Genomic DNA, 25,105 nt, shown 5'->3' with positions numbered 1-25,105 from the left:
AATAATTTGAATAACGTTCGTTCAACAAATTTTGCGTGTAAATTTCACGAAATTTGATAAACGCTTTAAAATACATATACTGATAATAGAATCCTCTAGTTCCAATCTTATATTTTTTATGTTATCCGCATTTATCTCGTTTTCCAACTTACATACAACTCGTTGCAGCTTTTCCACCGAGTCTCTCATAAACCACCAAATTCACAAATTTATTTAAAAAAAAACACAAACTGAACTACAACAAACTGACTGCGCATTAAATGCAAAAACATTTCAAGCGTAGTATTCGTTGTAATATCTGCTGGATAAAACAGATATTTTCTAAATTTTACTCAGAGAGATACGAATTTGCATAAATACCCGCAGTCTATTAATCGAACTCACATTGGCTAACTGAAATCAGTTTTCAAGACGAAATAGTCGTATCGTGTCTTCTTCTTGCAACACAAAACAAAAGAGTTGGTCGGTATACATATATATCGGAGTGGAATTAGTATGAAAGGGCAACTAATCGAGAAGTAATGGTCGCGTCAGGTATGAAACGAAACTAAGCGTTTAAATCGTAGATCGACAAGGTAAGCCTGTAATTTTCCTTAAGTTCGCATATCGTGCATGCGCGCGAACGCTGTGTTGGCAAGCGATCGGTGGATTCGCGCCAAATATTCGATCGCCATCCCAATATCTCCGTCATCGATGCGTCGCGAGAAAAAAATAATAATTAATTGCCATCATCCAAACAACGATATTCGCCATTACGATATTTAATTAAGATTTCATTGTGAAACAGAGGGACGCGAAAATGAAAAAAAACCGCTAAGTAGACCGGAAAGGATTAGAAGTATTTCTTTAAAAATGGCCGTGGTCCAATTGCAAAACACACCGTTTAGGCTTCGTGTCAATGTCAACAATGTTGAACGAGTAGGCTGATACAAAGTGGTAAAATACGGTTACGAAAATAGAATGAGTTTTTGGTACAAATAGGTTTTCGAGAGGAGGGACGAGGTTTAGGAGGTGTTTATGAATTAGGGTATTTCGTAAGGGAGAGATTTACAGTTGCACGCGAATGTCTTCGAAAATATAAAATGATATGAACTCTTATCAGTAAACGGTTATGAAATTAATAGATCCTTTCTTTCTTTGTGTCCCATAAAATCAATGGTTTCAAAAAAATTGTAGACAGGACTTCTATTTCAACTGAAATTTCTAGATTTATTGATAGTAGAATATAAATGAACTCTTCTCGGACATAAAGGATTTCGAAATTCCAAAATTATTATCGATATCTTCTATCACTCTTTGTAGATAAAAACGTTGTTTCAAAATTTATACGAATAGTAGAAATCTTGATTGAAGTAGCCTTCTTTCCTGTAGTCCTTTTAAGATCACTGATAACAAATATTAATAAATTTTCCTTTATATGGTAACAACATTTTGAAATCACTTTATATAAATTTCGAACTTTCAAAAAATAATAGACGACAATTGATTTTGATAGGTTCAGCAAGAACATATTTTTTATTGTACTTCGATGGCCGGCATATAAACAGTCTACAATATAAAAAGTCTCGTACATAGAAAAATAGAAGAATAACACGCGTCGGGAATACGATCGTCGCGTTCGATATTCATTTACATAGAGTTCGAGGCTGATCGATCGAATCAAGCTTCGTAAAGAGATCTGCACACGATGAATACTGTTTGACAATACTTGGCGATATTGGCAATATTATTAATCGTATGCGGGCCCCTTAACACCGTACAATTTGCAATGTTAAAGAAATATCGTGGCACTGTGTTAACAATACGAGAGATCGTCGTGATAATGGTTTATATAATTGAGCATTTATTTCCTGCCTAGCTTTTTTAGCTGTATGTGTATTAAGTACTAAATACATTAATCTATTTATTCGAAGATCTTTTTCGTTGTATATAATATTTTAACAGAATATTCTACAGGTTATTTCAGAACGAGTGTAGTAAATTTTTAAACGATCGTTTAATTATTTTCACGGTAATTATACGTACAGGTATTACAACTTAAAATTGTTCTGTTGTCACAGAAAAATGATAAGTTTAATGTCAAATGATTTTTAAAATACTAAGACAAAGTCGAACAATTTACTTTCAGGTCAGTTTTGCGATAAATTCTGTAAATTTATCATTTTCTACTTTCTTTATTCTTTGAGAAAATTTGTCATTCTTATTATGACAGAATGCTTTTCACGTTCTAGTAAAATGTAAAATCCAAATTTCTCAAAGTTTACCAAAGGACACTTCATATTTATTTTATTCCCTCGTTATGACAACAATACAAATTCGAACCGCGACAGTTTCTCTAAATTTTATTCGTACTCCTTCCAAATCGTTTTGTAAATTCTGAAGAGAACAAAGTAGCCATTCCTCTTCTTCTATAAATTAGAAGAATAAAGTACAATATCCTGGAATACATGTTAAGAGATTTTAATTACGAAACAAAGATTCTGTATACTTTTTAACTACCGTATACGACGCTCGATGAAGATATTAATATTTTAGAAATGTAGAAAAATATGTAACACATATATACTTTCATCATCGTGAACCTCTCGAATTTGCTGAGTATTCACAAACATTGTGTGCGTTACGCGAAACTGTCACGTAAAATTTTCATAGCAGCTACAAATATCTATACGGTGGCCACAAAATATATTGGCACACCATTGTACGTATTGATCATAGTATTTACGTACTAATTAATTAATTCCGAGTACGTGAGATTTCGTACTATATGACTGCAAAAATTTAATACTGTGAAAATGAAATGTACGACCTGATAAAAAAAGATGCTTCATCGGAAAATACGTGCCGCTGCTTTTTGTAGCCATTGTATAGGAAGAATAATCTTCACTTGCAAAATACACTCGATCAATAACAGGCATCCTCTTAAAGTATACTAAATTATGTCCGGTGTGTATTAAGAAAAATGTATAAAATAACGCAGACACCGGCCGTGATAAAGTATACGCAGAAAGTACACAGGCACGATAGTTTAATTATTAGAAGATGGTGTTTCTATATATGTATATGTATATAGATAAGTATATAATTCGTTAACAAGAAATGAAGACATTAACGTTCTTAACCATTACGAGAAAGAAATACTGTAAATTTAACACTAATATCTTTCTTCTAAATTTAAGTTGTAATATTATATCGTACATTTAAGTAATAACATGTTTTCATACTCTTAACTTGACAGAACTTAAGGGAAAGTAAAGATGTTTTAACACCAGAAGCACCATAGCTTAAAGAGTTGCAAATAATTATGTCACGCTTACTAATGAAAATAATAATTTTTACCAATCTTTGTGAATTGGTCGTTCTGATTGGACTTTCTGGTGTTAAATAAGAGATCCTCTAATTATTTCGAGTTTAATTAAATTCTCTCATCGATAAAATTGCCTATATTTCTTGTTTCCAAGCGAAATGCGTTTATATTATTAAAAAAAAAAAAAAAAAAAAAAATGGAAAAGTAAATTATATAGAATCCTTCTTGTGAATGTAAAAACCTTTTTGATTGTTTCTTTTCTTTCGTCCCACTTTCTTTAGCTTAATCCGTACTATCGTTAAGATTTCTCAACGTCTATCGCTTTCGATTTCTTTCTTCCTGGTGTAAACAGGGCTAGCAAACCACTCACTGGAATAAATAAATAAATTTTACGCATATAAATATTCGATAAGACATTATATAAGGAAGAAAGCATTAAATTAAAAGTAACTTATAAATATATTTGCAGATATTGAATGAATTTGAGTAGTCTAACAGATGTAACAAGTACTGTCACGACATTATCGCTATTTAAACGCGATAAGTTAATACAACACAATACATCTGTATGGAGATAATTTAAGACCTAATTAAAAAAATGGAGAGGTCGGAATTTGAATACATACGGAATAATTGAGCAGCCACGATAACAATCACCAATGTACAATAGTCGTCGATCAAGTATCCGATCATTAGAGTACCACTAATGGCACCTATTCTACTGATAAAGGCAGACAAACCGGACGCCATTGCTCTGAAACAGAATTATATTTGAAAATTATTGAGCTTTATATCATTAATTTTGTGACAGTTTCGGGTAATTAATTTTCTTATGTTCGGTAAGAATCATAAGTTTTCGTCGATAATAACACGATTCTGTTACAAAATAGTAAATGGTAATGATCGTAATTAACTTTCAATATTTTTACATTATAATTGAGTTAATGTATAACGAAGAAACAACGAATTTTGTAAATTTCCCTAAGGACGTAATTTCTATTTTAATCATAGATCTCTACCTAATATTCCAACGATAAGGTCTCTCTGTTACGATAATAACGTTTATTCCAGTTACATAATTCCAAAGACACCTAACAACAGCTACATAAATCTCAATTTATGAAACAAATATCAATGACGAAAATTTCAATCACATTTCGCAATAAAACGCAACTGCAATTTCGATCTGCAAAAATCAAGTTGCATAACGTTCTCTAACAACTATAATGATAGTATTAATAAACGATAACGATAATAATAATATAAGAAGACAAGTATTTTATCGTAGGTATTGAAAGCAAGAACACTCGAGATAATGTTTCGAGATCGACAGATTAGTTCAATATTCGATCGTCGAAAAGAATGATCGTTTCTATTATAAATAAACCAGTTGACACAGACGAAAAAATAAGCATTATATACCGGGATATTTATATCGATCGATAAGCACACAATAAACTTTCTTTCATATCTTTGGAGAGAATAAACAAGTGGCGATCTTTTTTTAGAAAACTCGTGCGGAAGGATGAAATTTTTTCAAGTTTCTACAGTAAATCACAGAGGTATTCATACCCTCACAATTATCGAATTCACGAACTATCTCTTTGAATTCCCTTGAAATATTTACGAAACGATTAAGAAAATAAAGATATTTTATTTTTATTCTTAGGATTTATTTTATATCTTTATTATTAGAATTATTAAGTATAGGAAAAAAGTAAGAATCCTGGGTGGGTAGATTACCTTAAGTGCGTTGGATACAGATCGACTAAAAGGCAATATACGACGCTCAAGCAAACGGAAGTGACGGACTCATAGGCACACGAAAGAACCAAGTTTTGGGTGGACGTCTCCACCAGAAAAAGGCAAGCCGTCACGACAGCAGGAATGAAAGCTGTTATCACTGAAATGACAGACAAAATTATTCGATATCTGTCGATAGACATCCTTGATGAAAATAGGAAGGCAAAGAATTCAGGGATGAATAGTTGTATTTTAATAGCAATGGATGTGTTAGAGATAAAAATATATCTTGAAATAAAAATATATATATCTCGTAATGGTAGAAAGAAAAAGATATTTGTTTGCTTACCGAGGAAAAATTTATATCCTAAGTAGTTAACAAATAATGGCAATATCAGCCCTGTCGGAATACACGAGGCACCCAAAATAAATGTGTGCACGAACACGCTAGTTTGTACTCTGGAATTGCAGCCGAACGGATCGTCTGACATATCCTGTGCAAAATTTTTCCCATTAAATCACTATAATAGTATTTAATATTTTATTATATTAAGAAATTTTTAAGTTATCCTAGAATTCAATTAAAATCGCGTAACATACTATAAATAGAGTTTTATGTATAGATAATAACGCAATGAACAACGAACATCTGATCTTTGTATTCCATCTACATATCGCAAACTATTCCGTGCTTTTGCCTATTTTGCAATTGCTTCTTGGCAATCATCCTAATATCTCTTTAATTTCAATTCTAAATGTAGAACAATACAATTTCTTCTTCATAGAATAATTACAATTGCAAACTACATATCTACTCTATACGAGGTTTCATTGCAAAATTCAATTCAACGAATAACAAATGAATAATTATCTACTAAATTTTATATAAAAATTACTACTTTTCATTTGTCTATTCTATAATGCCTCCTTGGCAATCGTCCCAATATCTCTCTTCCTAGTTTCTAACCTTAGAACAATTACAATTACAAAATGTAAATTTAATTTATGCGACATTTCGTTGCGAGAGCCAACTCTCTACTAGAAAAAATTCCTATTACAATGATTTCCACCTTTTTGTCTAATATATATATGTATAGCTTTTTCCTTTTTCTTCTTTCGTCTAACGATAAAAAAATTATGAGCGAGATATTTAGGAAATGTTGAAAAATTCCTCTAAATTTCACCTAAAAATCATATTTATATTTGTTATTCGATCACTCACTATTTCTGTAACATTTTTCGCGCTCTTCAATGTGCAAACGCTAGCTGTTTGATTGGGATACGCCTCCTGAAAGTCCGCATATCTATGAAAAAGTTCTGGCAGCCATAAAGTCAGCGTGTAATAAGAGGACGTGACGAAACATGCGATCAGACACATTACAATCGTTCTACAAAGAAACGGTGGCTTCAGTATCATCATGGTTTTCATGTATATGTCAGTTATCATCACTTGGAAGGATTTCTCGCTCACATCTTCTCTCTCTTTGGTGTGCATTATTCGGTGCACCAAATCGTTTAAATTGTTATTCTCGCAGTTTCGAAGCTTCGTCTGAAAATGGAAGATCAGAAATTTTTGTTTTTTTCGTTTCATTGCTATTACAGGAATATTTTTATCAAATAAACAAATCAAGAATTAAAAGAAATCACTCGCGTTTAGCTTAATTTACATAGGATTTCGAGTTCGAGAGAAATTGACTTGAAGATCGAATTCTCTCATTTTCAAAATATTTTTACAGCAGCTTTCAACTTCTGAGAAATTCTTTAATGATTTCTGTTACTCGAAAAGCGAATATAAATACTTACTATGTACTCTTTCGGTGGCTCTCCACTGTTTTCAGAGTACATTCTCATTAAAACATCCAGCATTTGAACGTTGTGTCCAGTCTCCGCGAGATATTTTGGTGTTTCAGGGAAAAACAGCAACCAAGTTCCGGTCAACAAGGCTGGAAGGGAGCATATGAATACGAAAAGATTCCACGAATGGAAAAAGAAACCGCCGTCCGTTTCGATGTTCACGTTCAACGGAATAATAATCCAACCGACGCCTGAAATTTCCAAACAGTTTGCAATGTTGAACAAATTGTGAGAAAGAAACGCAGGCAAAGTGAAATATTTAAAAATAATACAGGATTATGTTTTCGAACTTTTATTCCTAATAAAAATTACCTAAGATTTATTATCATTAAGATCGTTATCGTTAGATTATTATCGTTAAAACTTAACGTAAGACATATACATTATACATCCATTAAATCTGATTGCAATAGAAAATTTAATACTTTAATCTCTTTACTGAATCTTATAAAAGTTTATAAACGAAACATCTAGACTTCACGTTAAATTAACGACATATTATAATTCGTAAATTTTGGCAGTAATTACCTGCTAAAATGATCATTCCAACCACCCAAGCCATTTCCATCCACGAGAGCATTTTGTCCCGATATTTAGTCGGTTGAAATTCACCCAAATACAGAAAAACGACGGCCGATTGTCCATTCATACTGAAGCAATAATTAAACACGATCGTGAAATAAAATGTTCCACTTTGGACACAGGAAATCAAGATTGTCAATCGTGTGTTATTTAACTTTTGTGAAATAAAACGTATCACAACCAAACTTTTATTGTGTAAAGTATTATACGGTCATTAAATTTATCATCTATCTGTTATTCTGCTTAAGTTGGATAAAATGTAATAATACTAACGCTGCACCGCTTAGAAATTTCAAAAACAGGAAGACCCAATAAAATGGCACCACCGACGCCAATAATTCAGAGATACCATGTAGAAATAACGCGACCAGTAGTGACATCCTTCGCCCTTTGATAGCTGCGTAGCAACCCCACATGTACGAACCTGCTAACATACCTATAAATTCATAATTAGAGAGATTGATAACGCTTAAGGAAACCATCTTGGTTATTTAGTTACTTTTGCTGATAGAAAATGTTGTCAGGACAATGTTAGTTGGTTATTTACTTTCAATCTTTCATAAATGCATAAAAATCCGTAGACTATTCTTTGTGTTTATTAAATTAGCATATTCTTTTTTAATGAATATTTCCAATGAATATTCCTTATCTATCGCGTAATAATCGGTAGTTGTTACATAGAAATAGCAGAAAACGATCAAAGAGTCACGTTCTTGCATCATGTAACCTTTCAAGGCTTAATTATTCGTATTCGACAGGTGTCATCTAGACGATTGTAGTAATTCTTTGATCGTGTCTCCTGCCACTGCTTTCATGAATATGTTAGTCGTTCTTACTACGTGCTAGTGGTATATTTAAATAATTAGCTTTATTCCTTAAACGATTTATTATGCTAACGGCGAACGGAAAAATTCGTGGCAAACAAGTTCAATGACTTGTTCTGAAGAAGGATTATAGAGAGAGCATTTATGTTTAACACAAGAGAATATAATAATAATAATTTAATATTTAATATTTAATATTAGAATAATAATAAATTAAATATTAATATCGGTATACGATTTTTAATACTGAAATTCATAATAGTAAAATAACAAGAATTTGTAACACCCGACGAAATATCAATTAACCGACTAGGTAATTAAATAATATGAAGAACTAAGTAATAAAAGAATATAAAAGTAAAGCTATAAATATTGCAACATCGATATGTTCAACTGTGTAGAAAATTTTAATTGAAAAATCAATTTTCTGACAAAGTGGAAACCATGTATGGACATTTTAACGATACGCCCCTGGTTTTCGCGCATTACGATTCAATTAATTTATGTTGCATTCCATTTGAAGAGCATTGGTGTCTGGATACTTTTGCACAAGAGTTTTCCTCTCGTACGTTCATCCACTCCGCGATGAATCAACTGTATCTCGCCGCGTACCTTTTCTTTGTGCAAATTACTGTTTGTACATTAGTTGTCATCTTTGAAAAAGACGATGCTAAAGAACGTCTTCGCGCGTAATCGAACGTGGACAAATGTATAAAAAAGTATTAATTTGATAGAAATTAAAGGATATTATTAATACTATTTATTGTTCACATTGCTAACAAAGCGGTAATATGAAATAAATTATTATAATGAAGCTAAAATTTCATGGAAATATAGAGATGTGTTTATATTGCAAATTATACTAATTGAGTTATGAGACGAAGGAGAGAGAATAGGCCGTTTTATCTTCAGAAACGATTTGAACAATGAAGTGAATCATGATAAAGGTGAATAAATAGAGAGAAAAATTTAAATCCAATACATCGTCATCAATATTTATACCGCATAAAGTGGAATAACACAGACAAAGGAACGAACGATGGCAAACGGGAATGAATGGATGAAAAAGACTGGATTCGATAAAAATAAACTGCGGAATTTTTTTATGCAGTTACGGGAAATTTAAAAGTGCAAAAGTGCAAAAATGCACGTAATATGCAAAAGTATATGAAATATATAAAGTTCAACATCTATTATAATATTTATTAAGTACAAAAAATTTGTATTTAAGTTTTATTCCTTTAATTGTTTTTATGAAAATAATTCTTTTATTTATGATTGCCATTATTTATATAAATATTTGCATGAATATCCGCCTGTCCGTATCTAAATAAGGAAAGTGAGAAGGCTTGAACGAGTGGAAAATAACTTGCAATTTCACAAGGATTTTTATGTAACTCGAAAGGAACGCGGTTTGATGTCCTGTTCGAGCTAATGTAAGCAACGCAACGTGTTGGCGAAACACCATGGAAATCGATTCCAGGGCGTGTGGCGTTTGCGAGCCTCGGAAAGGCACGCAACACATTTTCATTTCAGTGATAAGGTGAATGCAATATATATACGCTATTTTCATATTTGATAACAGTATTAAAGTGATATCGATCGAATAAAGAAACATTATACGAAGCAAATATGCCATATTAAAGCACGGAACTTTTGTAAGTGACATATCTTCCTTTTAACAAAAATTATTAAAGAATCATCATTTTATTATTTGTTTATTTATTTTTTATAAGTCCTTTTCCTCCGGGTTAGAACAGACTTGTATTTCTTATTTCACATTTCTCTTTGGTACCAAAAAATGTATTTCCCAACTACAAGCAACAATATATAAAATGACGTTAAAAATAAATTACATAATCCTCGTTCATATTTGAAAATAACAAATGCGATAAGAACGATTAGTGATTCAATAAAAATCGAATTTAGAAAATAAGAAAAATATAATTTGTAATTAAATTAAATAGATTATTACAGTTGAAACAACACAATCATAAAATTCTTACATGATCATAAAATAATTGTCAAGCAAATGTCAGCGACAGACAAGGATTGTTGTTGTCATGTGTGTATGCAAAAATGAAAGTAGTTAATGATATCGTTGATATACCGGAAGGAACATTGATATATAGTTAATAAGATGCTGATTATTCGAGTGTTACCTAACATGGGGGCGGCGCTCATGCGTCCCTTGTCAACAGTGGTCATTCTGAAGTCGCATGCCGCTGATGGTAATACAAAACCGATACTTGTTATACTAAAAGCCACGTTCATGAAGATCAGACTGCAGACGGCCATAACCTTAAGGTTAAACTTGCCAAACCCTGTGGAAAGATACCACGAATCATTAGAATAAATCGTATCTATAGTTGCATACTCGTACTTGATATTGTGAATTGCGAACTTATACAAATACTTATACAAGAAATTAAGTTGGAGAAAGACGGATGAAAATAAAAATTTCTAGATATACAAAATTATTTACTCTTTCGCTTCTATTCCAATATCGTAAAAATAAAAACTCGGCTAGTAACAACAGTAGTAGTATTTTCCCCCTTTATTAGGTTATGGGGCCTTCGATTGACTCATTTACAACAACACCAAACGACTGTCCCTTAAAAAGTTCAATTATATTTAGATTAATTTGTCTCAAAGATGATAGCTCGCTATAGAGATAAGCTATAAATCATAAAATAATATTATAAAATAACGAAAGAATTACGTCTATCATAAAAATAAAAATTCAATCGTATTCGAGTCAATTCATCCTTGCTCTTTAACATCCTTAAATTAAAAACCCAAGGAACGCATACCTGTTTGGTCGACGGCATCTTGAGCTACGCTTTCCGCCGTTTGCTTGGTGCCTGCGAATACGAGAAAATAACGCGGTTACTCATAAAAAGAATAAGAGAGAAAGAGAGAAAGAGGGGGAGATAGAGGAAAGAAAGATGGAATGAGAAACCGTACAGGCTGACGTGAAAGTCAGACCCGCCACCGTGATCATATGTTCATTCCAAGAATAAAAACATTCCTCGAATGTGCTACGTCCCTTTGCCAATCCGTTGAAAACAAAAGCGTACCAAGTCTTTCCGAAGGCTTTTCTTGCCTATAAATTATAAATCGTTCCTCTCGCTCGCGTCTTTGTAGCAGTTCGTAACGCTACTCAAAACATTTCTTTGTTCTTGCAACACACTGGGATTACACACTTGTTTGTCACCTCTGATACATTACGCTTCTCTGACCTTTATTAGCGATAATCCATTAAAATGTACATAAAATACATAAAGACAGACGTACGAAGATACGTAAAGATTCGTAATACGTCGAGTATACTCGTCGAGTATTTGCTAGACGAGAGGAATATCTGTTTAGGAACCAATTTATCATCCATTTGGCAAAGTTCATGAAAAAAAGAATTTTTTGGGGCGGCAATTAAGTGATTGCGGGTTTTTTTTTTGTTAGTTGGTATTGATAAAATCCGCAATCACTTAGTTGTCAACACAATACTTTTTCGAATAGCGTAGAGTTTACGAGATAATTGCGCTGATCGATGGCAATGAACCGGCCTCTATGTAAACACGACGTTGTTTATGGAAATGATGACCTAATTACGTATATCTCTAATTATATCTCTAACGCATTAACATGGGTACAGGTTTGGGTTAATGCATTCTTTTGTTTTAGTCTTCAGAAGGTCGAGTTTAAGTCTAACATTGAAACGAAGATTAGGCTTCAGATTAAGTTTTGCACGATATTTAAGTCGAGATTATTCTACGAGATTAAACTCGACTAGAATTTTATTTGCGATTTAGTTTTTATTACTATTAGCGGTTAATCAAGTTTCCGCCTGAGATCTTTAATCAGAGAGATTGAGCCAAAGCTAAATACCTATGTAGATAATTATTTGTAAGCCGTTGCTTATTTTGAAATTTTGATACGACAAGAACAGTTTCGAGTTACGTTTGGATTATATCGAGTTAGATGTGACGATCGTTATTTATTTTTTGATTAAGTTTGGCTTAAACGCGGATTAACTTCGAATTGAATTCCGATCATGATTGTACGACTTTTTGGCTGAAGTTGTGAGCCATTAAAATGGTATTGAGTAAGCTAAATAAAATTTAAATACATCGTTCTGTTTTAGTCTTTGGAATTAAGTCTTAGATTACGCTGAATTTTTAGATTAATCATCAACATTGGTAACTGGATATCGGAATTTTTCTTTCTTTTCCTTTAGTCCCTGTGTATCAACAGTAGTATCACATTGAGCTCGAATTAGACAGACAGCGAATCACCATCGGTAATACCTATGACCGATTATATTTGTTTCTTATGGCTATAACTCATTGATAGTAATTTTTTATTAACGCTATTGATGTTTCTTTGTTTTCGCTGGTGATTATTTATCTATTATTATAATAATATAAAATAACACACGAATATTTCCAAAAAAATAAATGTTACAATTTTGTTGTATAAAGAAATTCAATTCGAAGTCAAGATCTTCCAATTTTATTTTTTGAAATTTACTATTCTCTAATTTGTGGTACAAATGAGGCGCTTCAGGCGAGAAAAAAGAAAAAGAGCCTACACGTGCGTCTGATACTTGGTGTAAATAAATTTTTTAACTTCATAATACAGTGTTAGTTCTTTCAATAGCAAGCAAATCGTTATGCTATATTGACGCAAGTAAGAAGCGGGTAAAGCAATTCAGATAAAAATAAACCACCAAAAGCAACGGGACAGGCAAATATCTCTCAAACTGCCAGTCAAATACCGCAATGCGTCAATGCCGTTTTATTACAACGGTTGTAATCATGCTTGTTTGTGAATTTCATAGAATAATATTTGTATAAAGTTTGTACGATAAAAATGTATAATATCTGGCAAAAATAATAATATTTTTGAGTCATAGCAATTATTATAGCATCATTCTGTTCTTTAACATGTTTATGTTATTCTCGTATGATAAGCTTTATGATTTTCGGTGGACCATCGTTTCTGACGTTAGTACAATGTCAGCTTCTAATAACAAGCAAACTTTTATATATCCAATACAGAAACACATATAGTATAATAATTTATAGTGGAAGGTAACATACAAAATATCGATCACGTGTAAGCAACCCGTTTAAATTTTCGAAGCTATTTCTTCATAAGACATCATTTCCACTTGTTTCGAGTCATAGAACTTGTCCGTTGTACTTTATTTTTATCCCGGATCATAATTCATACTATATATCTATAGATATATGTACATACATATGTATTTATCTATAACTAGACTATGCATTTGTATGCATTTATGGGAAATTTGCAAATATAAGAACGTGCAGAATTGAAACGTAAATGCCGTTTTGACCATTGTTCGTCGAATCGAATGCTCTAAGAATCTTCTTATTCTATTGTATTCTATTTATCTATTTCAGCCTGATAGCCTAGGAATTGGATCTTGGTTTTACGATAAAATGCAATCTAGGTAAGAAGTCGTTTTACTTACTAAACGCTTTAGCGAGTATTGTACTTGAATAGTTCGTATATTTCTACGTACTACGCGAGACTCTGTGCACTTTTGCATTTTCAAATTTCTCACGATAAACATCCGAATCCATCCATCGAACATCGTTGTCACAGGTTCGAGCGAAGATCGAACCGAGAATATAACTATCGCGTATTCTATAGATGCTCGGTCTAATCTCCTCGAACGTTCGTTCGCGTTCGTTGCGGGGAAACGTTTTTTGGTGTAAATGAGTTTGCACTAAACGGGCACGAGCGAATGCTCTTGCTCGTTTCCCTTAGACGCGCGTTAAGAAGAAGAAAGGGCACAAAACAAACGTGCGACGTACGCGAAGAAAAAGAGTTACCTTGCAACGTGGAAACGGCGTCCGACACTAGCGGGTCGGAGGCGGCCGGCTCGCTCTCGAATCGAGCGATATCGCCCGACATCGTACGCGCGCGCAACTAACGCATCGCTGCGCTGTGCTGTGTCGCTGATCTCCCTAGCGGGTATAATAGCACGGTAGTAACGCGTCCTTGCTCTCGTCGAACCACCGTCGAACCGACCTAAACCGAGTGTCCGCGGTCGCCGAGTTTCGCTCGCCACGAGATCGGCCGACCGACTGCGCCGCCCCCCTCAACAGTTCTCGACAATAAACCTGCTGCCGCCGTTCCATAGGCTTTAGCTAGGCTTTTCGATATTCTCGGTTATCTTTCGCGTGTGAGCCTTCTGCTCGCCAGCTGCTCGAACGGCTGTTTCTTATCTCCGTTATAAAAAGTGGTCGGAAACTCGCACATCGCGTCAGTTCCTCCTCGTCATTTGAACCGAACCGAACATTCGCAAGAATACTTCATGAAACCAATCGCACGCTACTTCTGCCGTTAAACGCTTAAAAGAATCGAACAAGCATTTTTTGGTGCATTCTTAGAACGTTCCAATGGTGCGTTTAGAGTTTAGATGAAACGAGCGAGCGCTCCGCCTTAGTGAAATTTAGAAATGCAAGGGTGGACGAACGATTCGTTCGTCATTTGACGATCCCTCGCATAGCCGGAAATTGATTGCTTCTATCGACGGCGAGCGCGATCGAACATTCGTAAAGATGGACCCTCTTGAAGCATCAAATGAGTATTTTCGCAGCGTTCTGAAGGAATTGCAACTCTTGTCATACCAAATCAGAAACAATTTGCTGCGATATCTACGACGAGGGGATGTCCTTTTTATTAATACACATATAGAAGATCCTGTATTTTTGTCGCTCTATGTGTATTTCACTGTATTATCGAATAGCGGGTTAACGGTCCATAATATTTTTTACATCGGTGGCTTACAGAGATGGCCATAGAATTCATTGATTCACGATTTCCTTAATCCTCGTCCAGCGGAAGTTCATTTTTATCATATTCATCACGAGTATTTATATATATCTTTTTATTTGTTGTGAATGTTTGTTTTATAGCGATTATATTATCATAGAAACAAAATGAGAGTCAAATTCATTTGGACTTAGGTTTTCCCCCTTTCTTCCTGTTTTTTTCTTTTTTCTGAGAAAAGTAACTTTTGGATAGGAATGTCGAGTATAAGCGATGTCGATATACCTCGCCTTCCGTACATCAACCTTCAAACAGTGACGTCATTCGCAGTTGCCTTTCATTCATCTAGGCATATATGTACTCGCAGATGTTTCTCTGTATCCTACATCTCGTACAAAGAGCATTCACTCACCCTTGTTCTTCCATGAAACACCTATCCTACTTACAACCCCCATAAACTCCCACGAACTTCCTTCTTCATTTCTATTTCGAAACAAATAGGTACATGAACTACTTAGAAGCCAAATTAATCTACTCTATTTAATTAATAATTAATTAATCTCGACCATTTTCTGTCACGAAATAAGTCGAGTAGCTGAAGTAGCAGTTCCGATTCTATTATACCACGAGAATGAAAGATTAAACGAGGAAGATTCCAAGAATGACGTCGATTATAGTAGATACCGAATGGAAGCTCGAGTCTCTTCGAATTTCAAATCTTACTTACGTAAGAAACAAATATACTTAGTTGGAAAATGATCTGGCTGAATGATAATTTCCGATTATTAATTGGTTCATTAATCTCATTTGATATACGTTCAAGCAATGAAATCATTAGCTCTTCGTTCTTGTCCTATACATATTTTATGTAAATTGCAATCACCTTGTTTAACTCGTTTCCGTCTATTTCATATTTGCAATAATCTACGATACTTTATTTGCAAGGACGAAAACGAGGAATCTTAATCGAAAGCTGAAAGTTTATAGATATATAATCAGCACTATTATCCTATTAATTAATAGATTAATTTTGCAACAAAGTTATAGTTTGTGTGATATAGTTTAATAATATTTTTTGACTTTCGTCGTTCACTCTAAAGCCAATTAGGACATAAATCCGGGTTATCACGATAATTATAATTTAATCAAATATTTAATCAAATCAATAGCTGGAGCTGCGAGATACCTTCGATCTCGTAAAAAAAAAACCAAGAATCGTTGGCTCGCACTGTCCCTACATAGCTTCACAAGTTTCTTCGTTCATTTGTTTTATTTTATAAGTTTGAAAAGAAGTGCTTGTTTCTTTCGAGTTGTGGCGAAGTTAAACATTATCGTTAATTAACCGTATAGATAGCGCAGAAATTTAGTTATAGTGTGTTTACGTTTCACGTGTGTGTATAGTGTGTTTTAGTTTTAGTATAGTGCATCGGACACGGCAATTGAGATAAACTAATCTACCCGATTAAAGTCTGGAAAAGTTGCATGAAACGCACAGATAAATATCCACTTGAAGTTCAATGTTTACTTATGCCAACTTTCCTTTTTCAATCTGTCTTACATATCGTATAAAATTCTGCTAAATTTTTCTATTAAATATAATTGTTACTTCCTTGATCAGTTCTTTAAGCAGCAACGAAACTCTTTTTTTTATCAGAAAAGGACTAAAGATAAGGACTGAAAAGCTATAAGTATACGAGCTTAAAATATGTGCATGACCATCGACTCTCAAAATAAAAACAAGGTTTCTCTTTTGCTAGAAAATTATTGAAGGAGGCAACTGAAAATATTTAAGAAATATTTGAAATTATACATCTGCGTTATGAAATAATCTTTTACAAGGACATTGTAGCTACTGAATTTTTCATGAATATGTCTGTAGTACCAGTGAAGAATTTATTTTTTCCACTACATGAATATGTTATATATATATATATATATATATATATATATATATATATATATATATATATATGAATATGTTATATATTTGAATATGTTTTCAACACATTCGCAGTAGTTGACGCAAAATTGCATCATTTTCCATATTTCATGTAGTAGATTTCAAAAATCTACATTTCGTGGATTTTGCATCTCATGTAAGAGATTTTAGAAATCTAGATATCATAGATTTCATATTTTATGTCGACAGATTTGAGAGATCGAAATTCTAAGCGATGCGTTCGCCTATTATATTGATTCCGCTTGAAAAAGTCGAACGAAAGGAGGGATAGAAATGGCAGAAAACCTGTCCAATGCCGGTTTACGCGCGACGAAAAAAAAAAAACAGAACGTATAACGGAGCGCATATAATTAGACTGTGGGCTAAATCCTTGTGTTTTATGGCACCAGGAAATTCCATCTTGAGACACTCGATCGATTACTATCTTCTGCTCGTTTTTACATATGTATCTTTTTTATTATTATTATTATTTCCGTGTTAAGCTTTCGCTCATTACGTGCTTAGGAAATAAACTGGCTACAAATACTGGTTACTGTTAGTTACATATGATTCTTTGTATAAGAATACAGAATAATATTTTTTCATTTTCGACTTAGTTCCCGTGAAAAAAGAAATTGGAAAATTTATCATGCGCATGTACTAGGCTGATTTTTAATTAAACATGTTCAGACTCTATCTTCTTGAAAATGAATTCTTAAACGGAAAAATAATATTCCACGTTTTTTGTATAGTTTCACACATAGAACGACTTCCTGTCCCGATTATCTAGTTCTGTCCAGTCCGCAATTAGCCATATTCAAGTACACTTGATCAATTTTCAAACTCGATTTTCTTAAAAACTAAACCGAATATGAGAAAATTTTATTCCACATCATTTGCTTATTTTTACACAAGAAATCGCATCATTCCGTCATGAATAAATATAGCTAAATATATGTATATAAGTAACAATCTTTCTTTGATGTAGCGTTGATCTGTACCATGTCTTTGAGTTTTATTCCTGTCCTTATTAATAGTAATTCGTATCACTATCTTAGTACTCTAGACGAACTGCTCAAATTCTCATTGCACTCCGTATGAAGTAGAGTAGAGTCTTCGTTTTTGCATATCGTAGCTTTGAGAGAAAAACGACACAGTTAAAAAAATGCAAATTCTGAGTTATAACTATGAAAATGTTACAGGGACACTTCTCGACCAATTGCGAAACTTTTATTCGTTTATCTCTGTAATTTGGCCGATACAAAGCAGTTATGTCGCTCTTCCTGATTTATACGATACTGTGCTGTATCCTACAAATGCGTCTTATCGTTAATAATTGTGTCCTGACTAGAAGGATGATTTCCTACGGTTTAGAGCTAAATATGAAAAAAAGAAGAAGAACATTTGAACCTATTTTATAAGCATTACTCTTCTTGTTCATAAATTTGATTTAATTACATTTAGAAGTAGTTTTTCGTTCGTTTCTTCCGCAAGAAAACATACTTTGAGAAAGAAACATACTGTAAGAAAGCGATATATATTTTTCAATGGTGGTTTTAGATTATAATTTATAGTTATACGTTGTAATCTAATTAAATTCAAACAGACATTATACAAATAGCTCTATTTTGTTTGTTACATACTATATGTGTAAAAATGACGAAGATCTTTGTGTCGAAAACACGAAGAAGAAAATCTTCCAGGTCATCTTTTTAGCGTGAAGAGTGAATCACATTCTCAGTCATTGGCGAAAGAAGAGAAGAAACGAGATACAAGGATTCCTGTTTACGATCTAATAACAAACGATAAATCTAGCTGTTGAGAGTCTTGTTCAGATGATTTAGACACCTCGCAATCGTTTGATAAATATAAATCACACTAATTAAGGGAAGCCCGCTTCAGGTTTGCAACTACAGCCTTATCGATCCTGATAAAGGCAATTAAACTGATAAACGCAGACATACATACGTCGATTCGACGACTTTTCTACGCAAATTCTAAAGTTATATATAATTACACAATCAGGTGGCAATTAACAATAAAGACACTAAATAACGATTTAAAATAAGAAATGCCTTCCTTAATATTTCATCTAAGTGACGCTCTAATAATTAATGTATTTTAATATGGTTTAACGATAATATTTTAACATTTTTAAAACCATTATTATTGTGTAATTATTTCGAGTATTTCATTGTGAGCAATATTTTAGTACAATTAATTTTAATGTGGATCAACAGTATGATTTTAGTATTCTAAATATCATTTAAATAATCAATTTCCGTAATAAACATCGTATTAAATATGTTATTAAAATCTGGTTATAATCACGTGTTTCTCGAACAAATAGTAAAAGAAAACGAAAAAGGATGGGGAAACGGCGGAAAAATGTGCATTGAACGTTTGACCGAAAGCATTCTCAACTTCCGTCGAATAAACGAAACGCAGTCGCGTCAGGGTTTATTTCACCATTGACTATTTTTGCGCGCGTGCCAGCACGTTAAATCGAAACGATGTCAAGAACACAACGATACTATTGCATCTTGAAGGATGGTTCGTTGTTTGTTTATACAAGGTTACAGAAAACTGCAAATTATTTTTTAGAAATTTATTCCCTCATTCCTTTACTTGTGTTATGTAATGCTTGTTTTTAAATATTTATTTCATCTTTTTCCTTTCTTTTTCTCGCATGACGAGTGGAATTTTTCAAATTGATATAAAAATTGATAATTCACGTTAATTTATCTATGGATTAGAAAACGTTGATTGATATCTTTCCTTTCCTTTTTCTTTTTTTTTTTTGTTTATAATCCCTGGATTACTAACGTCTGAAAGTATATCGAAAATTCTGATATGTTTGGTATTTTTTTTTTTTTTTTTTTTTTTGAAAATAACAAACATAACAAACATTACGTATTGCCTGAAAAAGCGAAACTGCTTAAAAGAAATTCATGAATCCTCATTTGACGATGTAATCTGATTGGTATCTTTTTGGGTCACAGGTGATTACTTGCGACAAATTTCGATTAAGTAGATCATTTAAGTTTAATTTTCTTTCGTACCATATATTTTACACGATAAAAATCTTTAATAACTTATATAGAGTAAAAGTCAGAATAGAAATTGGTGTTGCATTTGGAAGAATTACGGCCATGTAAATCTTTGGTAAAAATAAAGAAAGATTTATACGTGATATGAGATGAAACAAGCAAAATCCTCGTTTCGAATATCAACTTTTGTATCATCCTGTATATCGTACCTTACTTACTGATATGCACATACGTATAACATATAAATCGATATTTGACGCTTTTATACATCATTTAAATTTATTGAAGCTTATTTATTCTTATACTCCAACTGCTTTAACATTTCATTCAATTTTAGAGACCTATTTCATAAATCTTATATTTCGTACAAATAGATTTCATATAATAAATGTTAAACACATTTCGTGTTTTTTGTATTTTCTAGAATATTCACATATATGTACAAGTATAAATACATATGTATTTCAAAAATTTAGATTTCGTAGATTCCACACAGATTCCTATATCTGTAAACAATATTCATATTTTTTTTTTACACAATGTAAGGTTGAAAGATTTTTTCTTAACTTTTCTTAATCTATTCGATGAAGAGAATCGCTTGACGAAACGTAGAAACGCAAAATGCAAAAGGAACACGTACTGATAAATCGGATCGGTTCGAGTCTGTTCATTCTAGTTCATTTGCGAATTGTTATTGGCGCGCTGCATTATTATATCACTCGATAACAAGTTTATTTGACGATAAAAATGCTGCCCGCTAATAATTCATGCACGCCGCGCCATTAGGTAGTCAGCAGCCTCTACAGGTTTATCCATTTACCACGTACCGATCGTTTTAAATGAGAAATCATACAAATTTCATAATATTTCATCTTATTGCGAATTTTTATATCCCAATCTCACATTCATCTTAATGAAGATAGGCTCTTAATGGCTTAAAAAAAATATATTTGTATAAAGTTGAACAAAGAAATTGCACATATTAACAATGATCGTTACATATTCTTATTAGATCGAAGATATTTGTTTATTTTTAAATAATTTTTACATCTTCTACGGTTCATTCTCTTTTTTATTTTCTATAGATTTATTACATATTCACGAGGTTTTATCCAGCTGGAATTTTATTTCATTTTATCTTGATAAATTTCATTTGTTACACATCTTGTTTGTTGCTCAAGAATTTCTTCTTTCTCGCTATTGGCCCTCTGCCATAAATCGATGTAGATTATAGAACTACTACTTGAACTTTTCTCCTGCGACAAAGAGCGCTCTTTTTAGACTACTATTTTTTAAAGTCAAGATGAAAAATGTCTTTGTCACTTGGATTAAGTTCAATGACAGACACTATTATTGTTTATTAATTTATCCGTATCTCACTTTCTTTTTTCACTTTTTGACTTAATCATATAATAACGACATATTATCATTGTTATTTTCATTAAGTGCATCTCTGTGTGCACGATACACGAGCTGTATACTAAAACAGGAAATATATGCTTCCGCCAACAACACGATAAAACATCTTCGTAAATACATACTGGTGCTTCTAGAAATCATTTCCACGATATCTCTTTGTATCCACGATACTGTTTTATTTCGTTATTATGACGTTACTAATGCATTTTAAGTTTTCTTTGTTTTCCAAATATAACACATATTGTATGGAAGTTTGGGTATTTGGAGATTTGGAGATTCGGAAATTTGGAAGTTTGAAGATTTCCTGGAAACTTGGAAATTTGAACGATTCGCAAATTTAATCATCGAAATTTTATAATTTAAAAATTTCGGGAGACTTTTTTTTTTTAAACTAGAAACTTCAAAAAATGTTGACGTTTGTATTTACATTGATATCTATATTTTTACATATAGCTCTTAAAGAAAGACAAGTCGTAAACGCTGCGAGATGTTTTATTTTATTAGATAAATCAACGAGAATGGTAAATTAAAAGCAATTTAGATAGTTCTAGTTCAGCGTCCTTGACATTGTAATGTGTGGAAAGACCAAGATAGAGAATTTCCATCCTATACTTTTCATTCGTTTATTATGTTATTCCAGTATAACAATGCTGTAGACGTATAAACAATTTTTATTCCTTTATTCCTATTTTCATCATAATAGCGATCATTAATTAATTGTAATAATATTAGAATATGGATATAAAAATGGAAATATAGAAATTTAAAGATTCGAAAATTTCGAAATTTGGATGTTTGAAAGAATAGCAACGTCTTCTGTTATTTTAGATATTCATCTTTTGATTTTCTTTCTCTTTAGAATAAATGTTGATACAACTTGCTAATTAAAATTTCTAATTCATTGATATGTCAGTATTGTGTAATTCATTAACATTACTTTAGATTGAAGATGCTGCGATAGATAATAATCGATGATCTAAGACTTCTAAATAAATATTGCGGCAATTTAATCCCAATACCAATTCCAATATCAGTTCTTAATTGATTTGTAAATAACGAATAATGCATGGAAGTTCTGATAACTAGCGATGTTGCAAATCATAAAGCGAATCATAGACACTTTCTATATTAGTACATTTTAATTATACAAGATTAATCAGTGCTCAATTGATTAATAGTATTGATATATTTAGTTATTATTGATATAAATAGTATTTTTTATCGATAGACAGATATTCTTAACTTTTTATTTGTATTTAAATTTGTTTCACTGTGTTATTAGGAAAATTGTTTTACTAATATTCTTTTAGCAAAATTTATTATTTTTGTTATTAAGTAAAATATATAAAGGTTAAAAATAGCTTTCGGCAATATTATAGGTGGTATCCAAATATTATATGTTGTCTTGAAGTATCGTAATCGAAAGATCTCTTATTTCATTACGCTTTGCATTTTTCCTCAATTAAGTCTGCAGAAATGTGCTATTAAAGGTGCTATAAATATAAAGAAGAATACCTCATACGTTATCTTCTTTTTCAATGACAGACAAAGAATCGAATTATAAAGCAAAAAACGTTTTACATAATCCAATTAAAAAACGCAGTGTAATCCAATTAAAGCAAAATATGTTTTACATAATCTAATTGAACAATAAACAATATAATGAACCTTTCGTAAGAATGCCCTCAGACGATCAAGAAAATTGTCAATATTTCAAGGTTCTCAATGAAAATGCGGTTTGTCAATAAATATTGACAATATTGTATTAATAATACACATTGATTTTTTGAATTGAGAACATTGAAATATTGACAATATATATCGATAGACTGAGAACACTAAAATAGTACACCAACTTCTTTATATTGAAGACAGAGGCAAAGAAAGGTAGAAAATCTTAAATATAGAAAATATAAAGAATATTTAAAAAATATAAAAAATGACGGCATCTGAAAGTAATTAAAACAAAATAAGTTACAGATTGAAATATTCTGTATAACACTTTTCCATTTCTCAACATATGTTGAGAAATTTGAAGTTCTCCATATTTTCTACCTTTTGGTTGAAATTATATTATACACTACAAAACAAAATACAATACAATACAAAAGACAATACAAAAGAACAATCAAATTTCGCTTTTCCTCGAGAGGAACATTTTACGTAACTAAGGCAATATAGTAACCCAAAAATGACCCAACTTACCTGTTTCATTCTGAATTTCTATATCAGCCATTGCAAAATTCCTCAAACTGTCTTCACAGCAAAGTTAAAATTAGAAATATAAAAAGAAAAATTATCTTTTCTACCAGAAAAAGATATTTTTCTAGCAATCTCTTCCTCTTCTTCCTCTTCTTCTCAATTTAAGTCAGCCAAAAGAGCAAAATTTGGTCCCAACCACTTCCCTGTCATATCCTCTCATCAAGGATCACAGAGAAACTGATCGAACACACGATGAATCAGCCCTGGGATCACGACGTTGACTGAGCTTCGAAATTAAACGAGAGCATCGGTGTGTCGTTGTCCGAGCTTCCGAAGAAACATCAAGAGAGAGAGAGACATTCAGCTGGCACCAGATACACGTGCCATAAATAAGAACTGTGAAAATGCTCATGAAAGGTTATTTCATTTGTGTAGGTTTTCCCATTAACATCAATTCGTCGGAGGACATCGTTTCTCTCTTCGTTCTTCCTTGCTTTCAAAACACACCCAGGGGCTATATTTGATTTCGTTCTGTTCGTTGTTCTTGCTATTTACGACGAAAGCAAGCCACCGTGAAGCAAATTCACCTTTATAGTTACACGTTACTATTGTTTTTGAAGTCTTTCCGATTTTTTAAGCTTTCGTATATCATGCGGATATTTTGAGACTTAAAGAGTTGAAGATTTATAAATTTCACTATTTGGAAACTTGGGAACTTGAAAATTTGGAAATTTGGACATTTGAAAATTTGGAAAGTTTAGAAATAGGCAAGTTATGAACAAAGACGATGAATATTTGGAGAATATGAGGTTGAATAGATTTTAGGGGTAGAAAGATCAGGCGGTTAGAATGGACAGTTTGTAGAAACGTAGTAAATTTGCAAGAACGAAATAATGGAGATATCTGATAATATGAGATTGAATGAATTTTAGGAATGGAATGAGAATCGTGGGTGAAGATAGAAAATTTATAGAATTTACAGATCTACAATGGTACTTAGTTTAACTCTTAATTAGACTACTTTACTTAGTTACTCTTAACTAGACTCAATTAGAAAAAACTAAATCAAACACTGTACAAGACTATTGTAAAATTTGAATGATGACAATAGAAAGTGAAGATACAGAAATTACGAGATTGGACGAATTTTGAGGGAATTGGAATTCAAAGATCAGGATGGAAAATTTTTAGAAATTTAGAATTAACATGATATATTTGATTTTGAAAAAGTGTTTCTTGTGAATAATAGCGCCTTTAATTTGATTCCACATAACAGAAACTGTTTCTAGGCATAGTGGAAAACTATGTTTAATATTCATCTCTTAATTCTTGTGGTTAATTAAATTAATTAGGAACGAGCCGATCCTCTCGAGGAAAA

At 32.2% G+C, this 25,105-nt stretch overlaps 1 protein-coding gene across 3 annotated transcripts; it reads right to left on the bottom strand.

Annotated features, from left to right (window-relative positions):
• Positions 1 to 1,482: 1,482 nt before the first annotated feature.
• LOC138187510 (synaptic vesicle glycoprotein 2B) lies at positions 1,483 to 24,007 on the bottom strand. Of its 3 annotated transcripts, none has more exons than XM_069128402.1 (11): positions 23,731 to 24,007; positions 11,124 to 11,174; positions 10,473 to 10,634; positions 7,760 to 7,922; positions 7,433 to 7,554; positions 6,854 to 7,095; positions 6,273 to 6,599; positions 5,400 to 5,544; positions 5,051 to 5,210; positions 3,934 to 4,061; positions 1,483 to 3,676 (listed from the first exon to the last, which is right to left on the bottom strand). In XM_069128402.1, the coding sequence occupies exons 1-11, from the start codon at positions 23,759 to 23,761 to the stop codon at positions 3,606 to 3,608; spliced, it is 1,602 nt and encodes a 533-aa protein (XP_068984503.1). In that variant the 5' UTR covers positions 23,762 to 24,007; the 3' UTR covers positions 1,483 to 3,605. The 3 variants fall into 3 exon arrangements, with proteins under 3 accessions (XP_068984503.1, XP_068984502.1, XP_068984504.1); XM_069128401.1 differs by lacking the exon at positions 23,731 to 24,007 and adding an exon at positions 14,175 to 14,441; XM_069128403.1 differs by lacking the exon at positions 23,731 to 24,007 and adding an exon at positions 13,811 to 14,102.
• Positions 24,008 to 25,105: the final 1,098 nt, after the last annotated feature.

Source organism: Bombus flavifrons, chromosome 15 (genome assembly GCF_040668555.2).
Source record: "Bombus flavifrons isolate JBK064 chromosome 15, iyBomFlav1_principal, whole genome shotgun sequence".
In the NCBI taxonomy this organism is placed as follows: domain Eukaryota; kingdom Metazoa; phylum Arthropoda; class Insecta; order Hymenoptera; family Apidae; genus Bombus; species Bombus flavifrons.
This window is presented reverse-complemented; position numbering and strand designations above follow the sequence as displayed.